Genomic DNA, 16,708 nt, shown 5'->3' with positions numbered 1-16,708 from the left:
GGAGCCTCCCGCGGGCCCGTCACCGAGCTTGCCCTCACTACCGGGCAGCCTGCTAACCAGCCCCTGCCATGCCCAGCCGGCGACCATGTTCTTAGGCAGCCAGAAGACCAAGAGGAGAAGCCTGCTTTGGGAAGCCGTCCCGGAGAAGAAGCTAAGTGCCGACCATCCCAAGCACTTAGAGAATGCATCTCAAAGAAACCTCCGCATTCCAGAGCTGATGACATCAGGACAAGCCCTGTCCGCTGGAACATCCATTCAGCCCACTCGGATCTCCCCCTCCCTCCTTTGTCCCCTCTTCCTGAGGTGTCACTATAACACAATCAGATTCCTAAAGTGGCCCATCCAAGCCATTCAGTAACCCATTAAAGCCTTTGTTTTAATCCGTGAGAACCACCAAGTACAGCACCAGCCCCAGGGTACGTTTTGGGGTATTTAAGCTGGTCCCTCAGACCGCATGGTACGTACGCCATTCCTATCCAGACCCCCTTGCTGCCTCTCTGTGTATCCAGTGCTGGCATTGGACCACCTCACTGTTGTGTCTCTGCTCCGCTTCAGGATCGTATTTCCCTTATCATCGTGGGTACCTGCTCATGCGACCGTCTCTGTATTTCTTACTCTGCATTTCCTAGTTCTTGTATGCTTTCTTGTATGTATGTGCAAGCTCAGGCTTACGCCACACTATTAGTAAAGACACGTGTTTATTGAATCTATTTGTAGTCTGCCTCTTTATCACTAGAGTGTCTGGAATCGGGACCTCCGTAAACGTTGGTTAGATCCGCGCTCATTTTAGTTCCAGGCTGCTGTGCTAATTTCCCCATTTAAAAGAGCAGTTCTGGTAACACCTTGGAACTGGCAGGCTTGCTTTTCTGAGGTCAACTGAGGTCACCTTGATGGAGAGCTTCTAGAATGGCTCTGAGGGATTCTGTTCAAAATTGTGTTTGATTACCACCTTCTTGACAGACTTCAAATCCAGATTGCTCTCCATTCACCCAATTTCTTTGGGTGAAGAGCTGATCCTGAGGCACCAGTTCTATGGCTCCAATCTGCAAGAGATGTGCTATGGCCAAGACATCAGGAAGTGTCACAGAAGATTCCTGGATCTGGGAGAAGGGACAAACTTGAAGGGAGGATGGCTTACAAACTCGTATCTAGTAACCAGATCGATTTTTTTTCTGACTCATCTATCCTGTGTGGATCAGTGCCAGACTTTTTGCTGAAGTGATGATTGACTGTCCTAGGTTGACTGGGGAGGTACAGGCTGGGCCTTCTTCCTGTTCCAAGATGGCCTGGAGCCTCTGTTGTCCCTATTGTCTCTACCCCTGAAGGAGGAGTGAAAGGATCTAAAGGAACTCTGTACTGTTTCAAATCCTTGTATCTAACTGAGGAAAAGGATCCGGATGCTCTCAGCTAAAACATTTTCCACAGCTGGATCCCCTAAAAGCTTCTGACCAAATAATTTTTCCAAGGAGAGTCTGGATTTGGAAAGTAGGTCTAGCTTCCAGTGTTCAAGCAACAGATTGTGGTGAATGACAATATTGTCTGTTTGAGTTCAGGCAATGAAGTGGGGAGCATCATGAGAGAATTCCACTGTCCTTTGATTTTTAGTAATGCCTCTTGTGGGTGAGGGGATCTGGGTTTGGATTTTGCAAAAGGTCATCTGCCCATAGTAACAATGGCCCTCAGAAATTAAAGAGGACCTCAGAGGCCCTAACAGACAGGGAGAAAGCTTCATGGGTCTTCTTCAATGCTACTTCATCTTTTCATTCTGTGAGGTCTCTTAAGGCATTCTCTCTATCTTTGGATAAGATGGCCCTGAGGTGCAAAGCAGCCACAGGAACACTGATCAAGGGGACTTTTAGGTCTTCCATAACAAGAATCAGGCAGGGAGCAGGATTTTGTAACTATTGTAAGCAAACTGTTGCCTGCCCCAAATATGGCCCATTCATTCCTCATAGAATCTTCAAAAGGCTCAGGGAAGGGGCAGATAGGGAAACTGCTACTGGTTTCTTAATGTCTCGCTTATCCAGACTGGAAGATTTAACTTGATTTATGGGGTCCTGACTGTAGTTGAGCCATTGAAAAGTCTGGGGAAGTACTCTGGAACAATCTAGTCGAGGTCTCGGGGTGGCTATGTCGCCCCCGATTACTCATCTTTCTCCTCCTTAGAAATTATAGATTCCATTCCTACTGCAGAGTGTTGTCCCATATCATAGCCAGCAGATGGTGGTAGTGCCTCCTACTTGTTGAGCTCATGCTGCTTTCCCTGAGATTGAAAACCCCTCTCTAAATGGCCTATTTCAGCGATGGTGAACCTATGGCACACATGCCACAGCTGGCACGCAGAGCCCTCTGCGGGCACGCGAGCCAGGGCTCATTTGGAGGTGGAATGCCGTTCCAGTAATCTGAAAAGAGGTCACATGGGTTTTGTCCCCACCCACGTAATTCCTTTTCCTCCTGGCTGGGCTCCAAAGGAACGTAAGCTGCTTTGCATTCATTCTGCTCTGCGGCTTTATTTTCATTTGTGACTTGTGGGGGGGGGGAGAGAATGAGTGCAAGCCGAGAGGGGCTGGTCTCCTTTGAATTCATTCTGCTCTGCTGCTTTATTTTCATTTGTGACTCGTGTGGGGGAGAGAGAGAGAGAGAGAATAAGTGCAAGCCAAGTGGGGCTGGTCTTCTTTGAATTCATTCTGCTCTGCTGCTTTATTTTCATTTGTGACTCGTGAAGGGGGGGGGAGAGAATGAGTGCAAGCCGAGTGGGGCTGGTCTTCTTTGAATTCATTCTGCGCTGCTGCTTTATTTTCATTTGTGACTTGTGAGAGGAAGTGAGTGAGTACATGCATGCATGCAAGCAGGGCTGGGTCTCTAGAGGAGGGTAAGCTGCTCTGAGTTCATTCTGCTTTAAGGAGATACCTGAAGATTTTTGGGGAAAGGGGCCTGAGGGGTGGATGTTGCCTTCTGACACACTTCCGGTGATGTCAAAGGGTGTTGCATATGCTAATGAGATATGCTAATGAGTTCCTGCAGTTCTTTTTCTAGGAAATGACTCCTGCACACAATTATTTAAAACGTTTATATAAATTACCTGACTTCAGGCTATGCATACAATGTATCACTGTAATAATTTTTTTCATTTACTAGAGTTTATTTTTTTTTCCAATAAAGAACTGTATCATTGAAAGCTCTCTTATTGTGTTTTTCTTTTAAGATGAAAGATGTTAATTAGTTCGGACAACTAAAACCTCAGTATTCAGGTTTAATTGCAGTGTTGGCACTTTGAAATAAATAAGTTGGTTTTGTGTTGCAGTTTGGGCACTCGGGCTCAAAAAGGTTTGCCATCACTGGCCTATTCCCTTGGACACCATGTTGGAGTCTGGAAAGAAATCTGCAGAATCAGCTGATGACCAGGAAGAGAACAAAGCATCCTCTGTGTGTCTGCCGAGGCCTGTTTTTAGCATATGGGGGACATCCTGAGGAATCTGAACACTGCCTCTTATGGTGCCTGCTCTCTTGCATTGCTTTCTTGGATTTCTCCCACTACGGAGTGGAAAATTGCCAAGGCACAAATCCCTGGGGGTCTGGACCTGCTTGTGAAGCAAGAGGATTAGGCAGGCATGGCAGAAAGGGAATTTGAGGGACACCTGAAGCCCTGCTGTGACCAATCAAAGGCACTCAGAAAAGGCAGGAAACCAGTGTACTGAGCAAATTGCAGCATTCCTATTACATTGGAGAGCAATCTTGCAGCTTTGAGCCTCCTGCCGAGGTGCTAAAATGTGAGGCCATTCCCACCACTGGGGGAGGGGGCTACCTCTGCTGACAGAGAAGGTAGAGCATGCCAGTTCCCACCGAGGCCTTGCAGGGAGGGCCAGAAAGGCTTTTCAGAACATATAATGCCTGAGCAGGCAAAACTCGAGTCTCAGATGCCATTGGGCCTGGGGAAATCTTTGGGGGGAAGGGAATTCCTGGGTAATCCTAGCATATTATCAGAGCCCCATGTCTGGGGCACCAGTGGATCAGCCAGGCACCAGTGGATCCACCAGGTGTGGATCTGAAGCAGTTTATTGTGAATAAACTGCCTTTGAAGGTGTCTGGCCTTCTTACTCTTGGTCACTGTAGCTAACTTGAAGGCAGCTGAGTAACCTAGTCTTGCCTGAACTGGACAGGGTAGAAGACTGGGGAAGATCTGCTCCTTAATGAGCAACTGGCCACCTTTACAACATGCTCCTCAGCATGCTCTTCACACTTTAAATCTGTCCACTTATAGAACTGTACAAAGATGATTTTGTCCACCTTGATCCCTATTGTGACAAAAACTGTCTGCTATAAATACTCATTTACTACTTAAGCTATTCATGTTGCTAACAGCAAAGCAAAGCAGTGACTTTCTTAAAGTACAATCCAAAATGATGATATAGGGTTTATGGATAGGTAACACCTGTATGTACGTAAGGTAACACCTATCTGTACAGGTTCTACCTCAGTCTTTAAATATACGAAACACTGCTTTCCTGAAACAATTTACAAGAAAACATGTACAACCATTTCACCTGTAAACCAGATTCACACACAATGGCATGCAAGTGCCAACCAAAAATGCATACATACAAAAATAGTTAACATTAGGATTTTTGTGATACAGTACTAGCACTTGAATACTACTACTGTCCAAAAGTATACTACGATCTATTAAATTAGCTATGTAACAAAAGAATGTAAAAAAAACCCCTCAGTTGTGACGTAATATGGAATCTCCTGGAGAAAAGTTGTAAAATCCACCATTCATTATATTTAGCATCAGCAGTTAACTATTGTCCAAAGGATCCCTTCTGTAATATATTTCATGAACATTATATCTGGATGATGCACAACCTCCAGCTGGTGACTTAAAAATACAAAAAAGCATCATAATGCAGAATCACAAAATCCCTAATAAATGAAAAGGATTATTCCTTTTTCTTTATTATGGGTCCTCAAATACAACAGTGCTTTTAACATTATGGAAGACGCCAGAACACTATTTTTGTATCTTTTTACTTTCCGGACGTGAAATATTTAAATTGACATGACCTTCTGCTGCTGCTTTCTTATGCTTGCAGTTCTTTTCAAGAATGAATTATGCTGATGCCTATTTTTTATTTTGATAAGTTAAATGACCCCTTGGGAAAAACTGTTCATTTTTTTCTGTGCATATCAAGGCTTGCCTGATCTTTAACTGCTGAGGAAAGAAAACCTTTGCAAAAAGATTGTAGCCTTGAAGGCAAGGAAGATACAAGTAAGTACATCAAACTTTGAAAATCCTACAAGTCTGAACTTTTAAGGCCTTTATTTATATAAAGATAGAAAGGACAGCATGAGAAAATAGTCAGAGGAAGCCCAGCACCTGTTTTTCTCCACCTGAGTTTCCAAACGTTTGACGGAAGCCATTCTGAATAACATTTGAGATTCCTTCCATGCTGAAGCGCTATAGGGAGCAAGAACATGGCAGGAAAGAAGGGGGGGCAGAGAAAAATGTAAAGGCTATTAGTAAGAATTTTCTGAGGGTGCAAGCAAGGTAGAAGACAGAGTGTGAATAAATGTAACTGCAGCTAAGAAAAGAATATTTTTGTTCTTTAGCAAAAATCAGAGTAACTTCATGAACACAGGGTTACTGACAGTTACGATATTTTGTGCTGAGCATATTACATGTCACAAAACAGACACCTTTAATGAAGCAATATACCCTTTAATGCAGACAACCATAGTTAAACATTGTAAACACTCAAATTTGGATCCAGACTAAACATTTCCACCCATAGGTGATTTTCTTACAGTAGGCCAAAATGCTGTCCCCTCCCATCACCATCCTCTTCTCAGGGGTCCCCCTTCCCGGCAGGATTTTGTGGGGCATTCCTGCAAGAATTTTGCGGAAGGCATGTTAACAGGTTACTTCACAACTATATCTCTACCTTTCTCTATAGACCTCCCAAACTTTTTGGTAGGAAAAAGGGCTCCAAGGATGCAATGTTATGTCAAAACATTCCTAATTCTTAGAGCTAGTACTTGGATATCTTTATCTGAGTACATTTTGGCAGACGATATCAGGTATGTGGTGCCTGCACAGAGATGCTGCTTCTCTCTCTCAAATATATCCAAGGGCAGTAGGAAACAGACTGGGACCTTGTCTGTGTCAGCAGTGGGTGTCTGTATAATTAGCTGAGCCTTGAAACATAGCCAATGCAGACATTTTTTTAGGGGGGGTGGAATCTGGATACTTCTGTGAAGAGCTGACTGACCTTTAAAAAGCTCGACATTACTTTATGGCACACAGGTTTCTGTTTTCTCCTAAAGAGCTTCTCATGGAACAATCTCCTAGCCAATGCATGTGTTTACAAATACTATTTATGTGTGTATTATTAAAAGCACTCTAATCTTTTCATAGCAACATATATAGCTTCGTGGGCATTTTTTTCCCAGCTGCAAGCTAAAACTTGCCAAGTGCTACTTTTAGAAAATATCATCACTTATCTTACAAAGGCAACATATAATTTCTATATATTTAAAAAGATAAAACTGTTTTAAACACTTCCACAACTTGCACTTTTAACAAACCCTTTTCTTTTAATATGAACCTTAAATATGATTTATTTTTCAAAATTATTTGCTTGGATTTATTTTTGAGGGAGGCACCAGAACAAAGAATCATCATCTGAATGTTTAAGCAGAGAGCTTGTGGTGAGATTTCCCCCCACCAACCTATAGAATCTTGGACTTATTACTCGAGATATGAAATGTATCAAAACTGGGCCTGCTCAGAAGTCACCAGTATGCATAACATCCAGCAAGACTGGGCCACCCCACAACGTCAGATGCCTCTTTGGAGGCAGTATTCAAATCCTGAGCAATTCAATATATGCCAATGATGTAACTCATACCAGGACCTGAGTGCACTGGGGTTTGAATTAAAATCTTTACCTGAACCCATAATTAATTTGGCAAGCTGATACATTCTAATAGCTGATATATGGTTGAGTCTATTATGGTTCTAATTATGGGTCTAATATGGTCGAGTCTATTATAAATTGAGTTGTACTATTAGCAGACTAAAGGCAACAAACAGCTATTATAAATTCTTAAAAATAAAGCCATTTCAGCAAAGACTGTTTGCAAAAGAGACTGACTGTAAGCTGATTTTTTAGTCAGATGAACATATCACTAGCCTTAGAACTGCCCTTAAGCATATAGCAGTTTACTTTAATAATTTGACTGTGAACATTTATGTAATAAGCAGTATAATTTTGCTTTGTGATAAATTCTGTTGAGACTGGAATTCTTGCTGGATTTTTGGGCCCCTCTAGGAAAAAAACTACTACAAATTTTAATTGGGGCGGGGGGGGGGGGAGACACACATTTTACTAGAATCTATGGCAGGATCTCTCTTGTTCAAACAGTTCTCTGGCATTGGGGGTCAGGGAAAGAGAGAGACATGTGTTGTGGTAATTCCTTTCCAACTCTGAAAAGTGTTTCAGCATCTAGAAGCCAGTACTGACCTAGACAGCCTCTAGGTGCTTCTTTAGGTGGATGACACACTGACAAACCCAGTGTCCAGTGGCTGCTGTGCAGGTAGAGGAGACAGAAATCTGAGATAATGAGGGCAGAAAACATAGGAGTTGAGGAAAGAAAAGCTAATGAAATAGGGCAGAATTGAGTACATATATTAAAAGGAAGGGAGTAGAAAAAAACTATTGCTGGCCTGAGTATGAACAATTAAATAGTGAGGTGACAGAACATCTCACACAGGGCTTAGTGAAAAGATCGCCTGTGAGCTTATTGCAAGAAAGAAGTAGACAAGGAAAGGAAGCAGGAGTATTATGGGCCTGAGACTCGTACTTTGATGAGTTTAATCGAAGAGAACATTTTGCCAGATTTGGCTTTTGTTTATCTATTTTGGTACATTCATATCTGCTGAAACCTTTTCTACTATCTGATGAAGGGACTTGGACTCTCGAAAGCTCATACCTTGGAAATCTAGTTCGTCTTTAAAATACTACTTGCCCTGAATCTTGCTCTTCCATTACAGACCAACATGGCTACCCACTTGCAACTTTTTCTACTACGACATACTAGAGGCACAAAGTTTTTCATAGTTTGATTGTCCATGGCAGAGAGGCCATAAAGTAGAGCTGAATTTCATAAAGTGATTGGAACATAACAATTTCAGACAGTTTCTTCCCCCAATCAAGCAGAAGATACTGGCATGGTGGATTGAGGTATGGATTAGGCTTCAATCCCCCAGCCTTCCATTCAGCATCCAGTGGCAGTTTTGCCTTTGCAGTAATATAGCATCTGCCGTAGCAGGTAATGGTTAAAGCAACCTAGACCTCCATGTAGCCCACAGTTGAACTACTACGATGATTTCAGCTGTTCATTCTTCAGTAGCATCACTGACTTTTTATGCCATCAATAAAAAAGAGGATAGCATACATACAATTTATAAAAATGTTAGGCAATGTCAATGCATTAAGCAGATGATACATCAATATTAAATCTGTATAAAACTATGGAAGTAATAGGTTGGTAATTTTCTGACAGCAATACTGCAATAACTGATAAATTATATCTATTGATATAAAAGAATATATATTTAAGTTTGCTTTGAATGCAAATTAAGAAAATAGATAACAACTGTAAGATTAAAAGAATGGCGAACTGTGGCACTTAAGCTTTGGATCAGATCTTACAATATACAGTATAACTGTATTGAGGTAAGCCTTTTAAGTCATAGCCAACCACCTCCTGTTCCCAATCTTTTCAGACAGCAGTTGATACAAACAAACACACTGAATGGAAGTAAGAAGAATGCTCAGTCTCTGTCAGTGTGTTTAAAAATCCTCCATTGGGGGAAAGCAGCCTCACTGAACTGAGAAAGTAAAATATGAGCTGGGGTGTTCATGCCAATATCTCCTCCCTTGAAAGCCCCACTCAGGTGCTTTTCTTCCCTCAAAATATAAGAGGAAGAGAGCGAAGGGATTGATAATGCAAGCAGGACTACCTGGGGTTGACCTTCACTACAAATGCCCCATGCATACACAACTTCCTCTGTGCCACAGATTTTTAAGCCATTAGAGATGGGCACAAAACGGGAAAAAACAAAATGAGTTTCATGTTTCATCGCATTCCACGAATCATGGAACATGAACTTTCCATGAAATTGCTCCATTTTGTGATATGATTCGTTAGTTTCGTGATTCATTAGAACCCGGGGCACTTCAACGGCCCCCCATACCCAGAGATGCCAAACTTGCAGGGAGACTTCAGCAGGCTCTCCTCCAGCCACCCTCCAAGTAGCTCTCTTCAGGTTCTCTTTGCTGACTTTTCCCTCCCGTCCCCGACCTTCTGCTTTCTGCCGTTGCTAGAAGAAAAGTCAAGCGGAGTGGATCTGCTTGGGTTTTCTTCTCTTCAAGTTCTCTTTGCTGACCTTCCTGTCCTCCCGCTGCTCTGACATGCCCTTCCCCCCTGCCTCCAAGTTCTTAAAGGAAAAGCCAAGCAGAGCAGATCTGCTCAGGATTCGCTCCAGGGAGCTTGGGGGCGGGAAGGCATGTCAGAGCAGCAGGAGGACGGGAGGTAGAGAGTCAGGGAAGGGTTCCTGAAGCTGGCAAGCAGCAAGCAGCAGCAGAAGGAGCTGCTGGGGCTGCTGTTGCCGCTGCAACTCCACCATCACATTCTTAAAAATGGAGAAGGGAAACAGAGAGGGGAAGGAGTCTCTGACTGCAGGTAAACTTGCACAGACCCGCATTGCTCAGCTCTTAGGTTGGCAGGGAGAGCTGCCTATCAAGGTTATGTGGGCTGATTGAGGTTTCCATGGCAACAAAAGGTCTGCAGACATTCCAGGCCTATATTGCCTAGGGAATCAATGGATCAGTGCCAGCCTGTCTGGCATCACGAAGCATTCATGAATCAAACAAATCGGCTCAAAAAGTCGTGGATTTCGTGAAAAACACAACCCCACAAAACACTGTTTCGCGATACATGAATGGGCCCAATTCATCATGAAATTTGATGAAATTCATATTTCGATTCATGCCCATGTCTAATTCTTATATGTTTACCCTACAACATCAGTCAGTTAATTACAGAAATGTTAGTCAATCATATGAACCATAATCATTTGAATAAATCTGCACATATTTGCAAATAAACAGAATTTGAAGAAAAAGCATGCTCTTTTTTCTCTTAGGTGATACAAATGTTGGGCATTACCGTCAAAAAGGCATTCCTTCCCATATGTGGGAGAGAGAAAGAGAAAGAAAAAAAGCCTTTACCATCTGTCACCTGCTATTTTTTATACATATTTGAATTTTATGGCTTTTTGGTAATTTTTAAATAACTTTTATATTACAAGCGTATCTACAGCTTTCACGGTTTTTTTTCAAATCAGGAAAAGTATTACAACACTTCTAAGGTAGAACATAACATTATCAGATCTAAAAAGTAGACACATGAAAAATAATACATTTGTAAAGGTGTTTCCTAATTGAAGACCCTTTTTCACTGAACAAAATGCTTTTACCAAATTAATCCAACCAATTAATTGAACAAATGCTGCAACTTCGCATGTACTGATGGAAGTGCATAGACAATTGCTTTCCAACACTCTGTTCATGTGAGGACTGTTATAGTAATGTACTTGGATGACTTCGATGTTGATAAGAAAGAACCTCTAAAGTCAGTAACTCTAGAAACGAATGTGTGTTGTGCTGCTGTTGATAGTAATAGATTAGAGGAGTAGCTCTGTACTTATATAATTAGATTGTAATGTTTCCCTTCAAAGTCTGAATTCCACAGCCATATCATCATACTTTATTTCTAAGAGTTGCAGGTACAGGTGAAAGATTGTGCATAACCTCACTAGAACAGAGTAGTTGGTGTGGTTATTAATACAGACAACATCTGCTCTAAAAATATCTGGATTGTGACATCTTGAAAATCCCACAGCTGCTCATCAGAAGCTCTGAAAAAGTCCCTATTACAGTAGCAATAATTACGGGGAATTGAAACACAATTATCCTTAAGAGTCTGCGTTAAAGTTTCCTTTCTGTTACTCAGGATGATTAATATGTCCTTAATGGGTAAAGTATAAATAGCAAACTATCCCCTAGAGTTAAAATTTGACAGAAATTTCTATAGACAGAGGATTCTTACTGTTCCAGGCATATGACCTCTCTCTTGCTTGCCATTCTGAGGACTGCCATTTTTCAGCTTTTTCTTCTTCTTTGCCATTTCCTTTTGTTCTCTTTGCTTGTTTTGTACTTCGATAAGAACTGATATGAAGCTATTCTTTACTTCCTTCTCGAATTCCAGTTCATCTCGTAGTGCCAACTGCTGCACCAGTTCTTCAGAATAGTCCTTGATGGCTGTCTCAGTCTCTTCTAACAGGTCATTTAATTCAGCCACAGACAGTTTTTTTACTCCTGTTTTCAAAGAAATAACATTATGTAAAATAATGTCCATAAAAAGACTGATTGGAATTTCAGTACTTCTGTTTTCACAAGATCAAGTGATGACTGCAATGCTCAGAATCTAACAAATGGCAAGCTTTCATTCATCCTTTTTTTGTTCAATGAATAAAACACACTTTCCCTTTCTTTGGGCAACAAAGGATAAACATCTCTGAAAGATACCAGTCGCCATAGTGTATAGCAGTGCATAGCAGTGTTGGTCTGCAGGAGACCAGCAAGATGCAAGCCTAGAGTCATCTTAAAGACCACAAAGATTGTCAGAGTTTAAGCTTTCAAGAATCAAAACTCACTTCTTCTGAAGGTGTCTGAAGAAAGGAGCTTTAAGTCTCAAAAATTCAGAACCTGAAAATCTTGGTGGTCTTTAAGGTGTCTCTAGGGTTGCATCTTGCTGTTAAAGTACAATGAACAATAATCCCTTTCTGAGTGCCTCAAAAAGGTACTCATAACCTGCCAGACAAATAAATAAAATACATCACTCTTGCTTAAATTGTGCCACAAGAATTCAGGTAGTAGAAAACTGCAAAGGGAAAAACATTTCCTCACCCTTTCAAGTCTAGTAATTGCCAAAGACCTTTAAATCTTTTTATTAATACCATCACTAGTCATTGTTGAAGAGAATCGACGGGCCTTCAGACTTACCTGGGACCAGGTTGGGGGAGAGGAGAGGGACGGAGCATGGCGGCCGCCATGTTGGAGGGCCCGCCGGGCATTCCCCGGGTGGGCCCTTGGCCAATAGCATTCAAATCCCTGGTTGCCCTATCAGAGGCAGCCAGGGATGACCGGCTCAGGGGCAGGGCCTGGCTCTGGACCTTGGGGGAGCAGTTTTCCCTTATCAGGCTGTGGCATCCCAGTTAGCCTGAGTCTGCCTTCTTCCCTTCTGCAAGAAGCCAAAGTCTCTTGATTTCAAAAGGTTTATTAGAAAGACAGCATTCAGGCCCAGAGGTCCACACTCTAGAACCAAGATAGTCCTAGCTGAACACAAGCTTTGTTAGGAATGAGTTACAAAACGAAAGTTGCTACACATCAAATCCTCAGATCCCAGCCTCCCCCCAGAGTTCACATAGCAGGATCCTTCTCTGTGGGAACGCTGACTCATCAAGGTCGACAGAGAAGAAAACAGATAAGATACAGCATCCTCTCCCGGCACTTGAAGGAACCTGGAGGGAGAGAAAGACTAAACAACTACAGGAATTAATATGGCGTTACTTAGGTTGCATTCTCCTAGCATGACAGACCCTGACATCTCTCAAGTCCAGCAGCCAGGTACTTAAGTAGCTGCCGGTCCTGCTTGTCAGTCCTTGGCAAGTAAATCCCCAAGTTCTCCACATCAATCACACAGGTGTTTTGGTTGAAGTAACTTTTTATTAGAGATCTATCAGGTTCAAGGCACCCAGACAGTGGAATTGGCAGAAGTGACGTATTGAGGGAAAGCATGGTTAGTTACAGGTTAATGTCCCGCCCCAGATTAGTAGCCTGTTGCTACTAACGCGCGAACACCAGAGACAAAAAGTATCAGAGTTTAGATTATGTTAAGCAACAATAGCAAATTGGGTATGAAATCATCCCTGTTCTCAGGGTAGATACAATTCAGACTAGCTGCATCTGGCCTCAAGGCCGTTGGCTACAGAAGTGAAAGTGTTTAACTTCAAAGCAGAGATAATACAATGAAACATCCAAATAACAGGCATTGAAAAGTACTCAGAACTCTCCATAGTGTCAAAGGATTAATAGGTTGTACATAACATACACGTGGAATGTACTGCAGACCGGCATACATGACATACTGCCTCCTCCAAAATCAACTCCCCCCCCTTACACGGGTCCCAGTTTATGAGGGTAAGCTTTATGGAATTTGTGAATCAGTTTTGGGATGTTTACATCAGAGGCTTTCACCCACTCCCTCTGCCCCTCATCAAAATGCATCCAACGTATTAAGTAAAACAATACTCCTTGTTTTAGCTTTGAGTCCAGGATTTCTTTGACTTCATAGTGTTGCTGTCCATCCACGAAGGGGGGAATCCCGCAGTCTGGATGCCATTTGTCAGGAGAGGGAGCTTTCTTCAGGAGGCTAAAATGGAAACCCGGTGGATATTCTCTAAGTTCTTGGGTAGTTTTATGATCCTTGTGATCGGAAAGGGGCCCAAGAATTTCCAGCCTAGCTTCTTGCTTGGCTGCTCTCCCCATAAGTGCTTAGTAGAGATGTATAGTCTCCCATTTGTAACTCCCAAGGAGCTGATCTCTTTTTATCAGCATATTTTTTGTAATCCACTTTAGCTTTTTCAAGAGTCTTTTAAATTATATCCCATTGTTTTGTCAATTTAGTCCAGTACTCCCCCAGGTCACCTGGTTGCTTAGTTTCTGGGGTTTGGGTAAACGGCATCGCTGTGTCTTCATATCTTTGAGCCACCATGAAAGGGGAGTTGCCTGTGGATGCGTGGACAGTGTTGTTATAACAATATTCAGCAAAAACTAGAAAGTTGGTCCAATTATCCTGTTGGTAATTGATATAACATATAAAGAACTGTTACAGTACTTGATTAACCATTTCGGTTTGACCATCCATCTCGAGATGATGGGCGGAGCTGAGCCCCCGTTCAATTCTCACTACTTTTAATAGCTCCCACCAGAAGGTGGCAACGACTTGTTCTCTGCAATCTGAGATTACCTTATCAGGAAACAAGTGCAGTGTTACCATGTGCTGCATGAATAGATTGGCCAGTCTCTTTGCGGTGGGCATTTCAGAGCAAGGAATGAAATGAGTTTGTTTAGAAAATAAATCCACCACCACCAAAATTATAGTCTTTCCCTTAGAGGGGGGAAGGTTGATGATAAAATCCACGGAAACCACTGCCCATGGCCGAGAGGGGGGATCTCTCGGGGCCATAGCAGTCCAGGCGTCTTGCCTCCTCTAGTTTTCCCCATTAAGCATACTTGGCAGGCAGAAACATATTGCGAATTATCTTTTCTCATGCCAGGACACCAAAATTGTCTCTGTATTAGGAGCAGTGTTTTTAAATATCCATAATGCCTGACTAATTTGGAGTTGCGACATTGCTTCAACACTTCCCCCCTTAAACTGGCTGGAATGTACAATTTCCCTTGCCTGTACCAGCCTCCAGATTTGCCTCTTTGCAGTATGTCTTTGGCAGGGCGTCCCCCTCCTCAGTCTCCTCCCAGCCTGTGGGAATGGTATCTTGTTTCACTTGCTGGGATTGGCTTCTGGTGATTACAGCCCCTCCCAACTGGGTTGGTTAAAATATAATGTTTATTCCTCCCTCTGGTGTTCATGTTGGGGCATGCGTAATAAAGCATCTGCCAGAAAGTTAGATTCGCTGGAGAGGTGCTTCAGTGTGAAATTGAATTTGGAGAAGAACTCCGCCCACCTTAGGTGCTTGGCGCCGAGCTTGCACGGTGTTTTTAATGCTTCTAGGTTTTTATGATCTGTCCATACTTCAAAAGGTACTTTGACCCCCCCCCCTAGCCAATGTCTCCAGGTAGACAGCGTCAATTTAACTGCACTGGCTTTTGTCCCAGATTGCGCAGTGGGTTCAGTTTCAGAGAATTTTTTGGACACATAAGCACAAGGGTGCAGTTTCCCCTCATTATCGGCTTGCAACAGTACCCCTCCCATGGCAACGTTACTAGCATCCACCTGTACAATAAACTTATGGTTTTCATCTGGGTGCTGTAGTGCTGGCTGAACAGTTTTTTAAATTGCTCAAATGCCTCTTGGCATTCTTGAGTCCAAGCTAATTTGGCGCTTGGTTTATTTCCTTGTGGCCCTTTTCCTTTGGTTTTTAACAGGTCAGTGAGAGGCAACAATATTTGAGCAAAGTTCTTTATGAAGGGTCTGTAAAAGTTGCCAAAACCCAGGAGCGATTGTAACTGCCTCCTGGTCTTGGGAGATTCCCACCCACTACTGCTTGAATTTTTGCAGGATCCATTTTTAATCCCTGCATCAAAACTCTATAGCCCAGAAAATCCAGCTCCTCCTTGTGAAATTCACACTTGGACAGTTTTACAGGCAGGTTGTTATCATGCAGAGCTTTCAGTACCTGTCGGACCAACTGGACATGTGACTCATAATCTTTAGAATAAATCAAAATGTCATCTAAGTAAGCAACCACTCCTCTGTACAGGTAGTCATGTAAGGTTTCATTGATTAAATTCATGAACACCCCAGGGGCCCCTTGTAATCTGAAAGGCATCACAGTGTATGCAAATTGTCCCAAAGGGGTGTTAAATGCTGTCTTCCATTCATCCGCCTCCCTTATTTGTACCCGGAAGTATCTTTCAAGTCCAATTTTGAAAAGATTTTTCCCTGAGACACCACGCTCAATAAGTCTCTGATGAGAGGGAGGGGGTAGGCATTTGACATTGACACTGCATTAATGCCCTGACTGTCAGTGCACAGTCTTAAACCCCCATCTTTCTTCTTGTGAAACAACACTGGTGCGTCATGGGGGGAGCTGGTCGGTCTGATGAATCCTCGCGCCCGGTTTTTGTCAATGAACTGTCTCAGTTCTTCCCTCTCCCCCTGGTTCATGGAGTACAATTTCCCTTTCGGCAGCTTTTGCCCGGGGATCAATTTGATAGCACAGTCCGTAGGTCTGGGGGGGCGGGGGGGAGCTCATCCGCTTCCTTTTCATCAAACACCTAATTTAAGTCCTGATATTTGGGGGGAATCTGCTCTAATTCCTCTTTTGTAAGCAGAACCGCCTTTAAAGGGGGGGGGGTGCCTTCTTGCCCCACTCTGCTCTCCACACATGGTCAAGGCAGTTTTCTATGTTAAACTGTAGCACACCTTACATATGGGTCGTGGTCCCAAAGCCATTGTGATCCCAACACTAAAGGGAATTTAGTGGCTGTGCTGACAACAAAAGTCCTGGCTTCCCAATGGTTCCCCATCCCCAGAGGGACCAATTCCGTTGCGTAAGTAGTGGGGCCCCCTTTCATCCGGGACTCATCCATCTGTTCAAATACTATGGGGTGGTCCAATTTGCACACGTCCAACCCCAGCCCCGTGACTAACACAGGGGTAATTAAATCCAGAGTGCATCCCGGGTCTAGCAACACCCGCACTCATATGTAAGTCCCTGTTTTGGGATTTACTAAAATCACTGGTATATAAAATAGGGTCCCTTTAGGTTTCACCTCATTAGGTGTTAATCCCTCCTGGACCTGCCGCCAGGACCTCTTCACGGCAGGTCGGTAGT

General features: G+C 43.0%; 1 protein-coding gene across 1 annotated transcript in view; it reads right to left on the bottom strand.

Annotated features, from left to right (window-relative positions):
• FEZ2 (fasciculation and elongation protein zeta 2) overlaps window positions 1–16,708 on the bottom strand; it is a 119,403-nt gene that overhangs the window by 44,211 nt on the left and 58,484 nt on the right. The window contains exon 5 of the mRNA XM_054993243.1: window positions 11,176–11,444. Within this exon, the coding sequence (XP_054849218.1) occupies window positions 11,176–11,444 (269 nt within the window). The remainder of the gene's footprint in view (window positions 1–11,175; window positions 11,445–16,708) is intronic.

Source organism: Eublepharis macularius, chromosome 1, assembly GCF_028583425.1.
Source record: "Eublepharis macularius isolate TG4126 chromosome 1, MPM_Emac_v1.0, whole genome shotgun sequence".
Lineage (NCBI taxonomy): Eukaryota > Metazoa > Chordata > Lepidosauria > Squamata > Eublepharidae > Eublepharis > Eublepharis macularius.
This window is presented reverse-complemented; position numbering and strand designations above follow the sequence as displayed.